The sequence below is a fragment of the Asterias amurensis genome, chromosome 15 (genome assembly GCF_032118995.1).
Source record: "Asterias amurensis chromosome 15, ASM3211899v1".
NCBI lineage: Eukaryota > Metazoa > Echinodermata > Asteroidea > Forcipulatida > Asteriidae > Asterias > Asterias amurensis.
In genome coordinates, this window is record NC_092662.1 from 14,599,069 (window position 1) to 14,620,565 (window position 21,497).

General features: G+C 38.5%; 2 protein-coding genes across 4 annotated transcripts; both read right to left on the reverse strand.

The window, feature by feature from the left end:
- Positions 1-207: 207 nt before the first annotated feature.
- On the reverse strand, positions 208-12,299 carry LOC139948054 (lysosomal thioesterase PPT2-A-like). 3 transcript variants are annotated; one of them, XM_071946056.1, is made up of 9 exons: positions 11,982-12,299; positions 9,466-9,619; positions 8,688-8,783; positions 7,548-7,596; positions 6,251-6,303; positions 5,131-5,214; positions 4,254-4,338; positions 3,533-3,587; positions 208-2,724 (listed from the first exon to the last, which is right to left on the reverse strand). In XM_071946056.1, the coding sequence occupies exons 1-9, from the start codon at positions 12,240-12,242 to the stop codon at positions 2,581-2,583; spliced, it is 981 nt and encodes a 326-aa protein (XP_071802157.1). In that variant the 5' UTR covers positions 12,243-12,299; the 3' UTR covers positions 208-2,580. The 3 variants fall into 3 exon arrangements, with proteins under 3 accessions (XP_071802157.1, XP_071802158.1, XP_071802159.1); XM_071946057.1 differs by lacking the exon at positions 11,982-12,299 and adding an exon at positions 10,990-11,519; XM_071946058.1 differs by lacking the exon at positions 11,982-12,299 and adding an exon at positions 10,413-10,909.
- A 4,725-nt stretch (positions 12,300-17,024) lies between these two features.
- On the reverse strand, positions 17,025-19,770 carry LOC139948280 (cystatin-A-like). The gene is made up of 4 exons (XM_071946381.1): positions 19,640-19,770; positions 18,937-19,007; positions 18,472-18,573; positions 17,025-17,561 (listed from the first exon to the last, which is right to left on the reverse strand). The coding sequence occupies exons 1-4, from the start codon at positions 19,704-19,706 to the stop codon at positions 17,439-17,441; spliced, it is 363 nt and encodes a 120-aa protein (XP_071802482.1). The 5' UTR covers positions 19,707-19,770; the 3' UTR covers positions 17,025-17,438.
- Between the last annotated feature and the right edge of the window lie 1,727 nt (positions 19,771-21,497).

Sequence of the window (21,497 nt, forward strand, 5' to 3'; positions counted from 1 at the left end):
GACATGGTTTTGGACTTTAAGGTCTTAACTTCAACACTGGTACTCTCGGACCTCTGTCTCAGCCATAGAACTACTGCAATGGGCTTGTACCAGTCTTCAAATACCACGATCTCTTCTAAATACAATTTTTTTTCTTTTCATTCTTATAATTAAAGAGGTAAGATATAGGACTATTACTGGCAATTATCTGCAACCAAAATACAAGACTTTGAAACAAACTGTAATTTTATTTTATTTTCTCAAATTGCTTACTACAGAATTGAAAATGCAGCATGCTATAATAAAACATTGCACAACAAACACTTTGAAAGCAGAAAAATACATACCTCTTGCCTAAATATATTGAAATAAAACACACGAGCAAACAGAAATCGAAGATCAGACTTAAAGACACTGGACACTATTGGTAATTGTCAAAGACTAGTCTCCACATTTGGTGTATCTCAACATATGCATAAAATAAACCTGTGAAAATTTGAGCTCAATCGGTCGTCGAAGTTGCGAGATAATAATGAAAGAAAAAACACCCTTGTCACACGAAGTTGTGCATTTTTAGATACTTGATTTCGAGACCTCAAATTCTAAATATGAGGTCTCGAAATAAAATTCGTGGAAAATTGCTTCTTTCTCAAAAACTACAGAGGGAGTCGTTTCTCACAATGTTTTATACTACCAACCTCTCCCCATTAGTCGTTACCAAGAAAGGTTTTATGCTAATAATTATTTTGAGTAATAACCAATAATGTCCACTGCCTTTAAGTAGGAGGAGTATCATACCTGCGTACCGTAATGCTATTATTGGAAAGTGGGGTCATCGGAACGTTGCAGTCACCATTTTGTACAAAAAACCCCAGATAACTTTAAGTACCGGTAAATATTTTGTAGACAACAATGAACATAATTTTTTGACTTTACAGTACATTTTCATTTTTTTAAAAAGACTAAACCAATAAATGAAAAAAACTTATTCTATAAAAACTCCACAAACATTGTCATATTTACAAATTCTTGCATATTATATGAAATTATCAAAATTATCTTATTTTATTTTGTAAAAAAAAAAATAGTTTCCAAAAAATGGAAACAATTCAGACATTTACAAATAATTATAAAATCTTTCATCAGCATAAAATGTTGATTTAACTTGATTAAAAACCGCACTTGTCTTGAATAATTTTAAACTTTTGTTTAACAAAATACACTCTGGATAACTATTTTTATAATAAAACAAACCAACTAATATTTGATATAGATAAATCTGAAAACTTCATACCCAAAACTGTACAAACTTTGATAAGAGTAAACTACTTATCCAAATCTGAGTAATACAAAACTATAACTGAATATAAAATACTACATGATTTAAGAAGGCTTCGCCGGAAGTTAAGTTTCAAATGAAATCTTTTATGAGAAAAAAACCCTGAATCACATTTATTGTGAAAAGACTTACACATAAATGTTTAACTTTTAATCAACGCTGGAAACTATTTCCCTACCAGTCATTTTGTTACTGATGCTACGTTCTTTATCGGCAGGATGACACAGTGTTTGATAATTTTGAATAAATACCGATTCTTATATAGCGCATATCACCGTGATGTCCCTATGTGCTGTTAGTATTTTCCTACAAGATAATGTGGAGATACGTGAAGTATAATACCTATTCGTTTACATAGTCCCAGCCGATTTTCTACCCTCCGCCCAGATAGCAGTCAAAAGCCTGCCGAACTTTCCGAAAAATCTACTCAGTGGTGGTAGAATATAGAACAGTTCTCTAAAGAACAAACTCTACATGGCAAGTAGAAACATACATGGTGTTACCGCAAACCAAATATATATTGATACCTCACCAGGCAATGGCTCATGTCATAGATACCATGTAATTGTGAACAAGGTGCTGTGGTGCAATATGCAGCCAATCAAACCAGGAATACCGTGTCCAACCCTTCTATTCACAATAAGTACACTGGTTTTTTTTAATGTGCATTACACAACACACTTGACCTTCCGCTCTATGTCCCATGCGAAGAATGGGGCAATAATGATTAAGTGTCTTGCTTAAGGACACAAGTTTCCACGACAGGGACTCAAACCCACACTCTGCTGATCAGAAACACCAGAGCTTGAGTTCGGTGTTCTTATCCACTAGGCCACAATTATACTTGATTGTTGTTTCAAAGGAAAGTATACAAGGAATTCATGCAATTAATGGGGTGATAAGTTGTCTGTGAATAAGTAACTGACAGTGCAAGGTGCAGAAAGCGTTTTACTGTGTGGTAAAATTAACGGAAGGCACATCCAGAAGTTTATTCAAATTATTATTACAGATTATATTACGACGCTCCTTTTCAGTTGAATTCTGTTAACATTTAGCGATTTCCCTTGTATAGTAGAGCAAAATGCTACAAAAAATGTGTCAGCTGCTCATTATTGGCATTCAGTGTGCACCAAATACGTTCACGCTAATTGTTTTGCTATGCAAAATTGTTGAATGAAATTCGCTCCCTGGGATTAACGCAAAACCCAAAGGTATAAAATGCTCTAACCTCATGGTTTGCCGTCCCGCCAACAGAAGGTAGATTAAGAGAGCCATGGTTCAATGCAACTATCGAATACAGTCTGATTGCGATGCCAGTTAGTATGCATAACACCGGATACGTTGTAGGTCTTCAGAGCGTTCCGTTTGTCCAGAGTTCGAAGCCCGAATGAATCATATTTGTATATCTGAAAACATAAAAACAGAATCAAGTAAATTTACAAAATAGACATAGCAGGATCTTTAGTTTTTTAAATTGATTTGAAATACTCAATCACATAATTAAAACCAGGGCCCAATTTCATAGACCTGCTTAGCAGAAAGCGGTGCTTAAAATGTTTTTGCTGAGCAAAAGTAAGCAGGGTACCAGTCACAGGTTGTACATTGGACATGCTATGTGGAATGGTAACCTTATTCTGGTAAGCATGGTCTTGTTGTGCTAAGCTAGCTTTTGTGCCGAAGTAGCGCTACATGAAATTGTGCCCTGGAGTAAACACTGAAAAATACAGACAACAGTTTGTGGATGTTGTCACTTAACAAAATAGTCTTAAATTATTACAGCTTTTTTATAACAAATGAAATGATGCAAGACCTCATAACAGTATATTTTGCAGGATGTTTGACAAGATTGTGAACTTTTCTTCAAGGAACAAAAGGATTGTGTTCAGTGGATTTATTACTACAAGATGCTTCACTCTCGGCAGACACACAATGCCTGAAGGCCACTTCAAGGTGTTGCCACCTACTCCTAGGGCTGAAACAGGGTTACCCCCTTTACAGTCCATACGGATGTAGGCTTGGGTATCATCAGTCCAAAGCCTGGCCGGTGGAGCAGAAAGCACTGCCTCCCCAATTTATGTAGCAAGTGTCACAACCGGGATCCAAAGCCACACCCTGCTGATCAAATACCAGAGCTTGAATCCGGTGCTCTTAACCGCTTGGCCATGACATGCCGTGAAAGTGTGAAATAAAATTTGTTCTCAATTTATAACATACCTCTTGGTCCCTCATTTCCACAATGTTCTCATTGTTGTCATAGAATCCAAAATGGCTGCAAACAAGAAAAGAGGAATCAAATAAAGACACTGGACACTATCAGTAATTGTCAAAGACCAGTCTTCTCACTTGATGTAGATCAACATATGCATAAAATAACAAACCTGTGAAAATTTGAGCTCCATTGGTCGTCAGAGTTGCTAGATAAGTATGAAAGAAAAAAGCACCCTTGTCACACGAAGTTGAGTGCTTTTAGAAGCTTGATTTCAAGACCTCAAATTCTAAACTTGAGGTCATCGAAATCAAAATCGTGGAAAATTACTTCTTTCTCGAAAACGATGTCACTTCAGAGGGAGCCGTTTCTCACAATGTTTTATACTATCAACCTATCCCCATTACTCTTCACCAAGTGAGGTTTTATGATGATAATTATTTTGAGTAATTACCATAGTGTCCACTGCCTTTAAAGAGTGCTTTTTGTTCATCCCCTAGACATCAACAGTTGATGTTTTTATCAAACGGGTCGTTTCCCCAGTATGGGTTTGTGACATATTCTATTTTTCAAAAGGTCATAACTTTTGAACCAAACATCACACAAGTGTGTAAGATATGTCAAAATGAAGCTTGTTGTATGCTCTTTTCAGCTGTGTATAAAACCCATTAAGTCAATTGCCCCCTTGTGACTCGTTTTTTGCAGAGGCCATCACATAATAATTCTCACCTTGACTGCCAGGGGGTGATGACTCCGTCATTCGGCCCACCAATCATAACCATTTGCTTCAAACGCAGAAAATTAGCCTTCCACTCTGTTAATATTCAGACAAGGAAACTATTTGAATTTTTTTTTTACCATAAACAACCAAATAAATCAAACAAATCCACAAGATTTCAAAATCCTGAAATTAATCTAACTGTATTAATTTTAACATTCACTTTTTTCATAATGAAACTATTTTGAGCAAGATTTTGGATGAACAAGAGCATTCTGTGGCACAGTTCTAGTTGTCAGCGTGGACTCTTGGAAAAGCAAACTAAATCGCAGTACTAGCCAAGAACCCAATAGGGAGAGTTTCAGTTTTCAGATGTGAGAGGAAAAAAACCAGAGAATTATTCCAGGAAGAACCCACACAGCCAGTCAAGGACTGAAAACCCTATCCATGTAGTGCCCCGATGGGATTCGAACCGGGGTCCTAGAGGAGGAAGGCTAGGAAAGAAACCACTACGCAAACCAGCCCTGGGCCCAATTTCATGGCTCTGCTTACCGCCGAATTCTGCGCTTATGATCACGTTCCCCGCATACTTGCAAGCGCCGAATTTCTGCGCTAGCCTTGTAAGCGTAGAATGCCTAGTAACGTGGAGTACGCACGCACAGATGCCAAAATTAGCCGCTAACCCGTGAAATAGGCTTGCCGTAAGCACAGAATTCCCTGCTTCTGTAAGCGCTGATTCTGTGCTTACGGTTAGCAGAGCCATGAAATTTGGCCCTGATGTTGAAGGACAATGTATGTTTGTATTGTACTATTGTAGGCGCCATGGACAATCTATCGGTGGAAATGTGCGAAATACAATTGTTGCTATTATAATTATTGATATAATACCTTGGCTGTTGGTGCTCAATGTCTCATTGTTAAGGACTGGAAGATAGTCATTGCCTTTCTGGTACAAAGATTGATGATGAGGATCTGAAAGGGGAGGGGGGGGGGAAGAAAAGAAAACTTTGTATAAAATTACTGATTTGGTAGTAATCACTTACAATATGAGGGTGTCGCATAAGGATAGGTGATTATACAAACTAATAAAATTCATATAAATATCTTCTCTTTGGTCAAATATACGCAATGCTTTATTATAACAACTGAACTGTATGGCTATACTAAGACTATAAGTAAATGGAATAACTAAATGATTGGCATGATTGTCTGTGGCGTGACGTGGCCGAGTGGTTAAGAGTACCGGATTCAAGCTCTGGTCGTGACACTTGCACCGTAAAATTAAGGAGGTAGTGCTTTCTGCTCTACAGGCCAGGCTTCGGATTGATGATACCCAAGCCTACATACGTATGGACTAAGCTTGGGCGATATCACGATATTATCGCGATACAAACTTTGAAACGATTTCGATATCGGATCGATTTGGTTTTAATCGAAATATCGATATATCGCGATATATCGCGATAATCGATTAAATATCGCAATATCGGGATGTATTTTCTAGCAGAGACATCTTGCACCCCATAGGTTTGGAGTAAAACCAGAAGAATAGGTCATTAGAACACCTCTCTTATGCTGTGACTGTCTCTTCTACAACTTTCACTGGGAGTTTGAAGACTGATGATGTGAAATTTAATTAATCGCGATTATATCGAATATCGCGATATATTGTCGGCGATATATCGTGAATAAAATAATTCGATATCGCCCAAGCTTAGTATGGACTGTAAAAGGGGTAACCCTGTTTCAGCCCCAGGAGTACGTGGCAACGGCCTCTGGAATAAAATAATTGTAGCCCACACCTTGAAGTGGCCTCCTGGTCTTGTGTGTCTGGCAACTTGCATAAAAAAAAAAAATAGTCCAACTCAAACTGACAAAGAAATATTATTGTGTTTTTCCTAAATAAAAAAACCCAAAGAGCTTGAAATAAATCGAGAGGAAAAAACCGATAAGCTACAAAAGGAAAAAGGCTGCATGTACAATTGTAATAGTTTTGTAAAACACATACCATTCCAATAGTTACATATGGAAACATGTTGACCAAGAGCATGGTAACAGAATCTGTAAGTAAAAGAAAAGAAAAAAATATCCATACAGTCTGTTCGGAAGTTTGTCAATTTGTCTTTTTCAAACCACTCAATTTGTTTTTTTTCCAGCAGTGGCATTACCAGATTAATTTAATGGGGAGGGCAAATGGGGCAAAGTAAAATGTAGAAGAAAAGCTTTGATAATTTACTTCTTTTGGAGTACTTCAAAGTTTGTTATTGTTTTATTGTAATCAGTTCATTCAGATAAAAAAAATGCAGGTCTAAAGTTTCATTCCATTTTGTTTATTCTGGTTGTGAAGCCAAGGACTCTCAGAAAATTGAACTTAACCACTGTATTATAGCCGAAAACCTGATGGCAAGAAGACAAGGAAATAAGTTTCAGTTTTAGATGTTCGGGAAAACCCCAAATAACTGTACTAGCCAAGAACCAAATGGAGAGAAGACAACAAAAAAAGTTTCAGTTTTAGATGTGGGTGGAAAACCCTAAATCATTGTACTAGCCAAGAACCCAAATGGAGAGATCACAAGGAAGGAAGTTTCAGTTTTAGATGATGGGGATAACCCCAAATAACTGTACTAGCCAAGAACCCAATGGAGAGAAGACAAGGAAGGAAGGAAGTTTCACTTTCAGATGAGGGAGCAATTACCCAGGGACTTATTCAAGGGAAACCCACACAGTCTGGGAGGGACTGGAAACCCAATCCACCTAGTGCTTGGGCTGGATTCGAACCAGGGTGTGGGGTGTCGTGGCTGAGCGGACAAGAGTACCAAACTCAAGCTCTTGTGTTTCAGTTCAGCATAGTGTGGGTTTGAGTCAGGGTTGTGACATTTGTGTCCCTGAGCAAGACACTTAACTATAATTGCTTCTCTCCACCCAGGGGTAAATGGAGACCTGTGAGGGCAGAGACGGTTCTTGTGATTGATTTAGCCGAGTAGCGCATTTGTTGCTCAAGGCTGTATACTCCCAAGGGAGCTGAGATGGTTTAAGGAGTGAATTTGAAGCGCTTTGAGACACCGGTTCGGCAGTTAAAAAGCGGTATAGAAACTCAAATATTATTAATATTAGAATCCTAGAGATGGAAGGCATGGAAAGATACCACTATGCCAAGATGACAAAAGGTTTATCAAAAAGGGGGAAGGCCACTGAATGCTCCTCCCTTTCAGAAAATCAGAATGCACTCACGGGCCACCAAGACTGAAACTTTGGTTATGTGACCTATTTATTACACGAGGATGTAATTGGAGAGTTAAACTTACTTATAAACATCTGCTTTCAGTTTTGGCAGAAACGGGATGTATGACGTATCTGAGGAAATAAAGTAGAGATAAAACGATTGATTAATTTACCATGTCAATAAATTGGTGAAACTAAAAGGGACATAACATCATTCAATACTTTATTTGTTGACACTATTCCAGGGCCCAATTTCATAGAGCCGGATTTGAACTGCCTGCTTGTGTTTTTTTTCCACAGAACTCCGGAAAGTACTGAGCATAAAGTGCTAACGCACAGTAGAAACCAAAACTAATATTCTTTATCTTAATGCAACTTTAACATCTAGCACTGCTTTACCCGCTGCTTAAATATAATATTTGAACTGCCTCTAGCTATCTCTGTGGTCTAGTTGGTAAGAAACTGCTCTAGAATTGGGGTTTGAATCCCACCCGAGTAGCATGCCTGTGATTTCTTTTTTACAAAACTCGGGAAAGCATACACTGCTAACACACATTGGTGTAAAGGAAAAAAACAAAATTAGATTGGGTGGTTCTGAAAACTGTTGCTTTCAACTCGACGTTTCGATCACTAAGCTCTGATCGTCTTCTGATCCAGCTTTCTCCAGAAGACGATCAGAGCATACTGATCGAAGCGTCGAGTTGAAACCAACAAATCTTTTCAGAACCACCCCAACTCATTTTAGACATTTTAGTCATTAAATGGTGTTACCACAAACCTTTCCAAATTGTATTTCCACCCTGCAAAGTTTCAAATCCTACTTAAATCCATTGGACACTTTCGGTAAACATGATTGTCAAAAAGCCCACACTTCGTGTTTCAAAACTGATATATAAAATAACAAAACTGTGAAAATTTAGGCTCAATCGGTTATTGGAGTCGGGAGAAAATAACGGGGAAAACCCACCCTTGTTTCCGCACGTGTCATGACATGTGTTTAAAATAACTCTGTAATTCTCGACAACGAAAATTGATAATTGATTTAATGTTTTCTCGAAAAGTAAAGCATTTCATGGAATAATATTTCAAGAGAAGTCTTTCACCATTACCTTCTGTAAACCCTGTAAGTTATTTGTAAATCTGTGAACTTTTTTTTTTTTTTTTCTGTGCCGAAAGTGTATAATGGCTGTAAAAACCAAAATTAACAGACTGGGTAGTCTTACCTCCATACTGGCCCATCTGTGGTGACGACAGAGCAATGAAGGTGTGCACATTATGATCGGACATTGTCTCCAGAATTCCGCGACAGATGATTCCACCTATAGACAAAAAATTAAAAATAACATAATAAAAACTACATTCATTACAGACGATGTGACCTATGTTTACATTCAAACCACCCTCTGTTGACACAACACTGTACACGTCATGTTTGGCCGAGCAAATAGACGCGTAGTCATGGTAAGATTGCGTATACTTTCTAGCTGGCTGCCAAAACACAAAGGTTTTACCTGGCGGTATGCGTGCGAATCATGTTATGGTTTTCGAGTGACGTCAGAGGTCACATCGTCTATGAGGAAACTTTTACTACCAAATGACAATGCTAAACAAATCATAAGGTCAGGAAGGTGCCTGTTACCTGATTCCGAGGGCCCAGTTTCATAAAGCTGACAAAAAAATACTGCTTAGCAAATTTCTATGCTTAGCAAAGAATGGTGGAATGGAATTTTGGCTGGGAATCAATTTCTGTTAAGCAATATTTTACTATGCTTTGCGAGTTTTTGTGCTTACAGGCTTTACAAAATCGGGCCCAGCTTAAAGTTCTATGCTTAGCAAAAATGGGTCGGGCACCAGTCACAACAGTTTACCTTTGTTGAACCATGTTGAACAAGGTAAACTTAATGTAATTTTGGCTTGTAACCTGTTTCTGTTAAGCAATACTCTTCTTTGTTTAGCAATTTCTTTGTGCTTACAGGCTTTATGAAATCGAGCTAAGCTTACCTTGTGAGTAGCAGATGAGTATAACGCCATCTTGAGCCTGTTGCATGATGGGACGCATAGCAGCGGCAAACTTGGGTACTTGTTTCCATAATGGTTCCACACTTTGTAAATTTTCAAATAAAGGAATCGATGTAACGCTGGTGCCAGGATGTGCCTATAAAGTAAAAACAAAAAACATGTTTTTGTAACGATTTTTTTAATGAAGTATAAATACCAAACCTTATACAACAGTCTCAAGTAGATTGAACTTTATTTGAATTGATGAAAGCACCTGGGGATGAAAAAATAAGTTAGTTCACACAAGAAAACCACGAAATGCTGTCATTTATAGCTTTTGAGAAAGACTCTGCAAGGGTCGAAACGTCAGATTATTAACTCTTTTTTTGCAATACCATACAGTGTAGGTCTGTTTGGTTGGTAAGCAGTTTGCAACAGATAATTAATTTTTCTCACAATAAATTCACCAACAACAATTATTTTCTCAAAACAACAGTCCAAGATATTCTTTCACATCCCAAGACCAAACGAGACTTATCATACATACAATAAGGAACAGTACCTGCAAAGCACTAAATTATTATTTCATCTTACCAGCGATATCATCTCTTCTAGGTGTCGCATTAAAAACCACCTCATTATCCAGATGTAGGCATGCCGTTTTCATACAGCATAGTGCCAAAATAATCTTGCAGAGCAGGGAAATCATGCTGCAAACTTTCAAAGCTCGACTAAAATAATGTAGTACAACTTCACAGCCCTGAGTTCTGAAACCAAAATGACATCCGACCCAACATCCTAATAGGCAAACACCAAGAGCTTTGTTTATGGTTTCATTTACAGAACCTGAGAACTAGAGTAGGCCTATGAGGAATGAGGAAGCTTGCATATTCTTTTTAGAGGGAAACAGACAAATCTGTGAAAAAAAAAAACTTATTATTTCATCTTACCAGCAATATCATCTCTTCTAGGTGTCGCATTTTACTGGCTCGACTAAAAATTCCATGGACAATGATGACAGGTCTAAAAACCACCTCATTATCCAGATGTAGGCATGCCGTTTTCATACAGCATAGTGCCAAAATAATCTTGCAGAGCAGGGAAATCATGCTGCAAACTTTCAAAGCTCGACTAAAATAATGTAGTACAACTTCACAGCCCTGAGTTCTGAAACCAAAATGACATCCGACCCAACATCCTAATAGGCAAACACCAAGAGCTTTGTTTATGGTTTCATTTAACCTGAGAACTAGAGTAGGCCTATGAGGAATGAGGAAGCTTGCATATTTTTTTTAGAGGGAAACAGACAAATCTGTGAAAAAAAAAAAAACCTCAGTTGTGATTCAATTCCTTCAATTCCGCTGACGTCATGTCTGGGAGTTTGCTTTGTTATACCTCCACGCTGCAACAAAGCGGCTTTACAAATTGAAGCTCAAGCAGGTCTTTAAATATTACTACAAGACACATGTATACAAAAATTCAACAAAATATAATCCAATGTTAGCAAAGAATAAATAAAGTTCTTACCAACAGTACCATGTTCTCAAGCTCTTCCTGATAGCTTGCTTTACCAAACAATCCATGAACCAAAATAACAGGTTTGTACACCGTTTGTACTGCTTCTAAATTTACATTTTGGAGACAGCACATCACCAGAATAATCCTGCAGATTATTTGCAGAGCAGGAGCACAGACCTTAAAAACCATTTTTGAAAAATTATTACAAAAAAAAAAACAGGAAGCTAAATCGCAGTACAATTTTTACAGCACAACCACCACGATCAAATAATGTGAGTGACTGTGAGCATGGAGAAAGTGGGTGTGACTTTTTTGAAAGAATAGCGGACCCTTTTAGCTAACGAGTTCGGTAACATAACATGTTGTTATTGTGTGAATAGTGCCAACACGAGGAAGTCTTGCACTGCAGTAACACAACAGGAACTTTAGGAATAAATCAATGGTGAAATAAACTCAAATAAATATTTTGTGTTTTTCCTTGTGTGAGTCATATATAGTCATACGATTTAATGCACGATACAAAAACAACAAAAACTGCACTTAGTACATAATCATTACAAACAGTACAATCATATTTGACACTACTCCCTAGAACTATGAGGTTCGTTCGGCCATGTTCGTCTCATAGTTCTAGTATAGTAGGAGTAATTTGACACTACACTATCTATGTAACCATGGAGGTCTACCTACCCAAAACGGGTCAACTCGTACCCAAGTCAACTCGTACCCAAGTTAGCCCACATTGTTGCCATTAAAAGCTGAACAAGGTGGGCTAGTACCCAAGTCAACTCGTACCCAAAATATTTACCTCCATGGTGTGACTGTGTAGTGTGTAATGTAAAAATTGGGATTCCAAAAATTGTAAGAGATATTTTTAATTAAACAAACAAACTTTACAAGTTTCTTTTATAATCCTAGTCCTACTTCTAGAAATTATAAGGCTAAAAGTAGTATAATCCATGCATAATGCTGACTAAAATGCGACAACAACGAGTGATTACCTGTGTAATAAACTGCCTTAAACCAGCCAGCGAATTGTTAACAGCAAAGACACCGTGTACTAGAATGACCGGACGGTACGCGACATTCTCGTGGGGTGATTTGCTCTCAATGCCCGGCCTCGTTGAATGGTGGCTCCCGCTCGCTAAAAACTGCCACTCGCCGACCACAGCAACAAACAACGATACCAAAATGACGGTAAAATATTGCCATTTCTGAATTATCTCAGTCTGTAGTAAAAAGTATGCAGTATCGGCTGCCATGGTTACATAATTTTAGAAGTAATTTCAAGAAATTTCTCTACTTCTTTACAAATTTTCCTTTTTTGACTTTAGACTGGTTACTTTTCTTGTGTAACCAACAATTATCCCATGTATACTACTGGGCACCGTGCGCCTTCCAGATCTATTTTTAGAAACGGATCACACCATCACCGATCACATTCACGTGACATTGTTATTGTTTCGTTTACAAGTAGAGAGAGTGGCTGTTGCCAGCTTGGTGTTGATAGTCCTTTGTGGGAGTTGTTTGCAAAGTTCCCTTGATGGGAAGATCATCTAAGCAAACAAACAAACAAACAAACAAACAAACAAACAAACAAACAAACAAGCAAACAAACAAACAAATATCTGTGAAACAGTAGATCAATTTTTTTTTTTTTAGCCTTCGAGAAAGACTCTGCTAGGGTCGAAACGTCAGGCCATTAACTATTTTTTTGCAAATTAATAAAGGTTTGTTTGTGGGGGAGGGGGGGGGGGTAGGCGTTACTCCCAGTTCCATTGAGGGTGGTCGGGATCTTTTCTCGTCTTTCCAACTATAGGACCGGGCGCTATGTGGATTAAGTTATCATAAGCTTTACAGAAATGAAACCATACAAAAAAAAATTAAAAAAGCGATTTTTACTTGACACAGAACACACAGAAAGAAATAAGTGATGACAATATTGTTTCTTTTAAAATCAATTAACTCTTTATTTCACATTTCGCCTTAACCTGGCCAGCTTAAAGTAACGCGCTAATTTTCTGATACTTTTCTGATAATTATTTTCTGGTGGGGAAAATACCTCCACCACATCAGCATGTAACTAAGTTTACAGACATTTTGGGAAATTACATTAACAAAGAAATCAGGAAATATTGAAAAGGAGTTTCTGGACCCTGGGAAAAATTAAAGTTGGATGATGATGTATTGAAGCACCCACTGCAAATTTGGGCAAAGACAGGCAAATAATGTCCATTCAGTTGATCTAGACACTATGATCACCCGTGTACATACATGAGCATAGAACTATATTAAAATCTTCCAGGGCTCTAATTTTGAGGGAAAATTTGCAAGATCTCAGGGCTTGTAGCTCAAAATATTTACTGGATTTGTTTGTGTAAAAGACCAGGGCCCAATTACATAGAGCTGCTAAGCACAACAATTTGCTTAGCATGAAATTTCTTCCTAGATAAAAACAGGATTACCAACCAAATCTCCATTTGTTGCATATTGCTTGTTGCTGGTACTCAGCTGATGTTTGCAAATCCTGAAAATCACGTGGAAATTTGGTTGGTAATCCTGTTTTCATCTAGGAAGAAATTTTATGCTAAGGAAATTTTGTATGCTAAGCAGCTCTGTGAAATTGGGCCCAGGTTTTAAATGAGAAAGCAAGCATTCAAATATTTTCACTTGAATATGCACTAAGACAATGTTAGAAGAAATTTATCTCATTTGTATTTCATAGTACACATTTGATACTCATTAGACCCAAAGTGAGGTATTGTTGAAAAACATGGAAAGACTTGTTACCGGTCGGATGCCAAAATCACTGGTCTTGTTTCTGCGGTGCAAATTTTAAGCCCTGCTATCGACACTTCCAAATGCATGGGGAAACAAATATTTGGGGGACTAACCAGAAATTGAGTGCGATATAAATCCATTGTACTGAATCATTACAACAGCTAGGTTAGAAAACTAAAGGAACATGGAAGGACTTGTTGCTGGCCCGATGCTAAAATCACAGGTCTTGTTTCTGTGGTAACAATTTAAGCCCTGCCTTCGACACTTCAAAATCTTGGAAATAAATTTGGGGACTAACCAGAAGTTGAATGCGATATACATCCATTGTACTGAATCATTACAACAGCTAGGTTAGAAAACTAAAATAATATCTCAGCTGTCCGTAGGAGAAATCATGTCCTGCAGTTTTACTCCAGATGTTATCGTTGTATTCCAGAATGTTCATCCCACTATTGAGACAGGCCTGAAATAAAAACAACGGAGACCACACAGGCCATGGCCCTATTGCCCCTGATCTTGGCTTTGGTGCCCCTTTAGAAGATCCCCATAGACTTGAAGAATTTGCAATGGAAGTGCCCTTTGGCAAAATGAAAAAGACCCTTTCCTCTCAGATAAAACTCAAGGCCTGTTAGGAACCTTCTTGCTGTTAACATGAAGGTATTGGCCTTGGTGCCCCTTTAGAAGTTTCCCATAGACTTGAAGAATTTGCAATGGAAGTGCCCTTTGGCAAACTGAAAAAGACCCTTTCCTCTCAAAGATGAAACTCAAGGCCTGTTAGGAACCTTTTTGCTGTTAACATGAAGGTATTGGCCTTGGTGCCCCTTTAGAAGTTTCCCATAGACTTGGAGATTTTCAATTGACGTGCCCTTTGGCATAACAAGAAATATCTATTCCTCTCAAAGATGAAATTCCAGGCCTGTCTTTGCTGTTAACATGAATGTTAAAAACATCAGAGAGAGTGACCATTGTTTTTTTATTTTAGCCGTCCACAAATCCAGATGGTATGATACTTCACAATCCTTGCAGCGTTGGTTTGAGTTTTTAGGAAAGTCCGTCTCATGTTTGATCATTGGTAGTACAATTCCAAGTTCATTCCGTCGCCGATTTCATCTGAGAAGAGACATTTTGCAGTTAAGGGAAAAGACATTTAATAGGTTGAAGTAGGTATCTTTTTTAACAAATGCCTGTTTTGACAAAAGGTTAGTAAGAATGGTGTTGGCAGTGTTGTTGCTAGACCAATTTTAATGGTGGGCTCTAAATCCAACTTAGTCTATTCCCAATTTGTAATGTTTAGATAGGGGGGCCATCATTACCGAAGTGCTATCTGGGGGGAAATCTGTGCTGGGCAGCACATAGTTGCGATGATCGTAACCACACGCACAAGATTCAGCTGAAGTGCAATTATGTTGATAGACTAGTCACCAGATTTGCCCAATTTTTACCGCCTTCAAAAATCATGACACTAATTCTAAAAACACGGATTTGATCATTTATGTCTGAATCGATGCATAATACTGAAAACATCAATGAGACAGTATTTTGAAGAAAATAATCATTGCAACTAGGCAGCTCTTACAGCACAGTGTATTTTACTCAGAATGCTGGGCAAAGGTTGCCAGTTCTTGGCAGGCTGGCCCAGTACCGCCAACTGTGGCTACAACACTGGTCGTAAACAATACCAACTGATAGTTCAAAATAGTTCAAAGTTCAAAGGATACAGTCTCTGAGTGTGATGTGGTTCTTGAAGATGTTGTACCACTTCTTGAGGACGATCTTCTCGTGTCTTGTTCCGGTTTGTGCAGCGATGAGTTTCTTCAGGTCACCTATTGTGTCGTCAGCGCTGACAGGACAAAATGCTAAGGATCATTCTCATAATGTTTAGTAATGTTGAACTTTAGACAAACATAGGATTCGGACTGCCTCTAGCTACCGGGCAATCTCGGTAGTCTAGGTGGTAAGACACTGCTCTAGAATTGCAAGGGTTGTGGGTTCGAATCCCACCCGAGTAATATGCCTGTTATATTTGTTCAAAGGACTTGGGAAAGTACTGAGTATACAGTGCTTGAACACATCGTTGTATGGGTAAAAACCACCATTAATATTCAGACAACTAAATGAAGAAATGTAAAGGGAAGCTGGGCTAGTTTTGATAATTTTCCGCACGTCGCCACCAATTTATCCGCCCCTAATTAACTCCAATTACGCTGAATTATTATCAACGACTTGCACCATGTGCAATTACAGCCATGGTTTAGTTTGCCATTGATTATCATTCAATGTCTGATCTGAGCGAATTAAATATCATGATGGTTGATACAATGATACACAGACACACACGTCATGCACGTACACACCAAACATCATACATGACAATTGACATGACAAAGTTAAGTAGTTACAAAATAAAAACAACAACACCAGACAAAAAGTAACCTCCTCGGCTCATTTTAAAGTTTCGTTTATCGTCCTATATAAAAAGATACTTGCACTTGATGCGAACTTTCTTTCCAAGGCGGTCGTTACACGTTATTTCAATCATTTTGCAGTTATTTTCTTAAGGTTTCCAGAACACAAAATGACATGCACACGCAGTTTTTACTCGATCTTCTATATGATAAGATGGCCTATCAGTAACAGAGAGGGCGCCTTGCCAAATGAGAAATGTCAAAGAAAACAACAGAGGGGGCAGTTTATCTTGCCCCAGAGCGCCCACTAAATTATAGGCTTAGAGTGCAAATTTCAACCTATTTAAAAATAAACGAAAAATACTTCAAAGTCTCACTGCTTTTTACATTAAAAGGGAAATTATTTATTTACTCTTTATCATATTAATACACCAAGTGAGAATACATGTCTGTAATAACAATATTACCTAACCCGAGTGTCTTCTTCTTTCAATTTTTGTTGAGGGTCGAATTTTTGGTGGGAGACTTTTCAGAAACTTTTACCTGTAGACTGGGGGCGGAGGAGGGGGAGAGGTGTTTCATTACAGGGGGGGGGGGGGTTATTACAAAATTAATTCTCACTGGCCCATGCAGACACGAGGAATGCACCCCCACAAAAACGTGCATTTTCCAGTGCGGGGGGGGGGGGGGCACTTTCTTCGTGTACATTTTTTACTCTAAAATGATGGGAGAAGAGAAAAGCCTAAGCCGTGCGCTGTGCGTTGTGCAAGGAGTCAGTAACATTAAGTTCCCTATACAAATAACGCAAAATAACAAACACCTATAATTAAGCCACACAGAAACTGCTTCTTGTTTACATGGATTTCATTGTTCACCTTTTATTTCTAGCAACCACATTAGTTAAACGTTTTGTTTAAAGGTATATAATGCTTTTCTTTGAAACTAGTCCCTTCCGCTAATGACCTGCTTGCTTTTCTATACAGATAATGCCATTGCATTGAACTAAGTTAAAGCTTTCAACCGTTTTTGTTGTCACTTTGCTGACTGTAATGAAGACAATGTGGATAACCAGCTGCTTCGATGAGCGTCAGTGAAAATAATACAATCTGTAATGTTTCTGATACCTTGATCATAAACGCGAATTTCAAGTAGATTTGTGTTTAAATTATATTTAGGTAGTGAAGCGTCAGCTGCGAGAATTACTCAAAATCAATGAACAAGAGAATACCATCCACAGCTCCACGTTTGACTCGACTGTCCAAGTGGTTTAGTCTATTGAAAGTAAACAAGTTCGTCGTCAAATTTCATTCCGTCTTTGGCGCTGACGTAACTAACATCTCCACCATTGGACTTGTAGAGACGAAGGTGCAGGTATTCAGCACCACCAATGTGAACCTGCAACAGAAATAAAGAAAATACTTCTGTCAAAAACATCCGAATCTGAATGACTGGTCGGCAAAGCGTCCTATTGGAAACAGTACACCATTTTTTGCAGTAAACCATGAAGAAACTGCAGCTTTAGACATGGGCTTGGGACTGACCAAACGCAATTCACAATTTAAGGGAATCGTTTCTCAAAATGTAATACATTACCGATAGCTGCAGTGCTTCTTATACCAAGTGTTAATTTATGGTCATTCATGTTTCGAGTAATTATCTCTCTTAATTTAAAAGAGTCATTAAAAAACAATCGTTTCGTCCGCAGGCCATACCACTCTCGCAAAGAGCCATTATGGCGGACAACTCTATTTACAGCGCGAAAGCTCTAAATAGGCTCGATTTTGAATGGAGTTCGTTCAAATTTTCACACACAAAGAGTGACACAGATTGACTTTCACTCTCAAGAGAACGAAACTGACACCACTCGGACAATGGAGAGCGTGAAATGTTTACTCTTTTACTTTCAGAGGGTCCGGTACCAAAACCCTCTCTCAGACCGGTGTCAGATGCAATTGTGTCCGCCATGCAATACTGTCCGCTCCGGACACTTTTGCGTATGCAATCGTGTCAGGGGGCTATGCAAAAACCGTCCGGTGGACATGTGCGCGCGTAAGCGAGCGTGCATGCACAGTGAACATACAGCATGAATATTATTGACGTGTTTTATGATTGCACCGGATAATTTACTGCATGGACGGTTTTGCACGGGGCGGACACAACTGCATATGCAAATGTGTCCGAGCAGACACAATCGCATTATGCAGCAGCGTCCGGGCGGATATTTTTGCATATGCAATAATGTCCTCCGGATAGTATTGCACAGAGCATGCGACAGTGATAATATTTTACTTTAGTAGGCCTTTACCTTGATGAAATAGTTGACTCCGTTGACCAGCTGTGTTCTGTAGGTCGTCGCTTCGTACATCTCGAGTTCTCTGTTGACATCAGTCTCCACGTCAGATCTCACCTATAAAAAAAACCAAAGACTTTTGTTTTAAGAATGGATGCAGTGAATTATTTTTGAGTAAAAAGAAAACCCCTTACTTATAGCAAAATAGTGCATCTCTGCCTGCTTTTCTCAAAATTTGCCGCTCTGGTCCAGTTAGACTTGACTCAAGTCCCAATCCCGTGCCATCCCCAGGAAACTATTGTTTTGTGATGCTCTGGACCTCGCACACGAGAAAGGACCTTGAATCAAGTCTATGGTCCAGTCGGATCTTACAGCTGGCATTGACCAGCGGACCACTAATATTAGGAAGAACGCTTCTTCTTTGTTGTATCTCTGTCATTGTCTACCACAGTTTAGTTTGTGTAATAAATTATTATTTACCTGGTCAACATAACCCTGAATCTCCGGAGTGGCATCCCTGGGCTCAGTCAAAGATCCAGTTCCATAGATCTCTGAAAGTAAAGTTGTATCAACCACGACAAAATTAAAGCATGATTATGGCATTATTTTGGGAACTATTGGTATATTACTTAAAACAATTGTTAGCATAAAAACTTACTTGGTGTAACGACCAATTATTGAGAGCCGTTGATATTATAAAACTTTGTGAGAAACGGCTTCCTTTGAATTAAGTAACGTATAGTTTTTGAGAAAGAGATAATTTCTCACTCAAATATTAAAAGAGTTCAGCTGAACCCCATTATATTATAGGCATCTAAAAGCCCACAAAATGTGCAACAAATGTTTTTTTCCCATTTCTCTTGCAACTTCGACGACAAATTGTTATCTTATGCATTATGTAGGAGTGCACCAAGTGAAATACTGGTCTCTGACAATACCAAATTGGAACCCTTCGATTGTTTTGATAAGGGACAACCGGTTATAAACACTGGTCATTATCAAAGGTTTAAACACCCCCACGTGACGCGCTCTCCACCAATAGGAATAGCGAAACTGTCTGAGGTATTTATGAATCCTATACAATAATTATTATGAAACTATTTTTGTTAAAAGCTTTACCTGAATACAGAGAAAACTAGCCACTTTTGAAAAAAAACAAAAAGTAAATTTTAGAGTTTTTTACCTTTTACGGAGACGGCCAAAAACATGGCACCAATGAGTAGGAATACGGATAAAATTCTGCCGGCCATTTTCACAGTTTTGTCAGGCAAGTTGCTGAGTGAGAATGAGAAGTCGTCGATGCTGCGTTCGGTCAAATCGGAATGAATTTTCAAGAGCGATTCATGAGAATTTATAGTTTTTTTAGGAGACGTCAGCTGTTGGCTTATCAGAAGTTGACTGGGTTGAATTAAAGGTCTTGGTCACGGGTCCGCCAATCAAACAGACTGATTAGATATGATAAAAATCGTTATGCCTGTCACTTTTTCTTAAAGGTACTGGACACGTTTGGTAATTACTCGAAATATGTTAGCTTTAAAAAAAACTTGGTAACGAGCAATGGAGAGAGCTGTTGATAGTATAGAGCATTGTGCAAGAAAGGACTCACTCTGAAGTAACGTAGTTTTTGAGAAAGAGGTAATTACTCATATGAGAAAGATTTCTTGGCCTAATTTCATAAAGTTGTTAAGCAAGAAGTAGGCTATACTACTTGACAAACTTTGCTAAGCAAAACTTGAGTCGGGCACCAGCCACGACAATGCAAACTTAATGTGATTTGGGTTGGTATGCCTAACTTGTTTCTGCTAAGCAGTACTATTCTGTGCTGCAAGTTTTGTGTGGCAGGCTTTATGAACTTGGGGCCAGGCCTCAAACCCTTTTCGGGCATGTGACGACACTAGTGCAACAATGGTGGTTTTTATTAGTTTTCTAGCAACTTCGATGACCAATTGAGCCAAAATTTCCACAAGATTTGTTTTTTATGCATATGTTGCAATTCACCAAGTGAGAGTGTTTGGCAAATTACCCAACGTGTCCAGTGTCTTTAAAAAACATCAAAAACTTATCACAGCCTGAAACTATTGTGAATTGCACAGATGTTGCGCTCAATAATATTTCGCAAAACAAGGTATCTAGACAATCTGAAAGTAAGACAATGGATTAATTAATCGTTTAAGCTTTAAAAGCTGATTACATTATTACCAGCTGTGTCATTTTTGTCTGAACTAGTTCTGGTTCATTGTCATTCCTGTCACAAGCATGGTCTATAGTTAAACGTCGAATTTTTGCAGGATACGGGACTTCAGTCTATCTCGATACACAAAGATGACATATTATGAAAGAATGACATTCTCGAATTTATTTGAAAATATTATGAAAGACGACCCTACGCCTAATACTTCAATTGAAATCGACGACGAAGTCGATGTATCGATTAATTTATGTCCTCCATTGGGCATGATAATAAGCTATACAGGTGTGTCTTTTATTATTATTATAGCCGGCCTCAAAGTATTTAAAGAAGATTTCATCTGAGCAGGTAATTAAAGTCATGAAAAACTAGCCTGAACATCTGACGTCACACTTCGAGGCTTGTGAATTAGCCCAGAGAGTGTGCTCGAGCCTAGGTCAATCCCGCCCATAATCACCGTTCACCTACATTCATTTTGCTTTGAGATATATGCCGCAGTCAAATCATATAATGGGTGCGTTCGTTTAGCTTCCCTGGGTCGACCCCGGTGTGTGGCGGTTTTCTTTTTTAGGACGAACGTGGGTTATTATCTGCACACGTTCGTCCTGGGAAAAAAAACGCCACTCACCGGGGTCGACCTGGGGAAGCTAAACGAACGCACCCAATACAACATCATTGGGTGCGCTCGATTAGCTTCCCCGGGTCGACCCCGGTGTGCTCATTCAGGACGAACGTGGACAGATAATTACGCCAAATTCGTCCTGGAAAAGTCTTGTTTTGTTTGTATCCAGGACCGTGTGCAGGTAATTACTCACGTTCTTCCTGGAAACAAAGGGTGCGTTCGTTTAGCTTC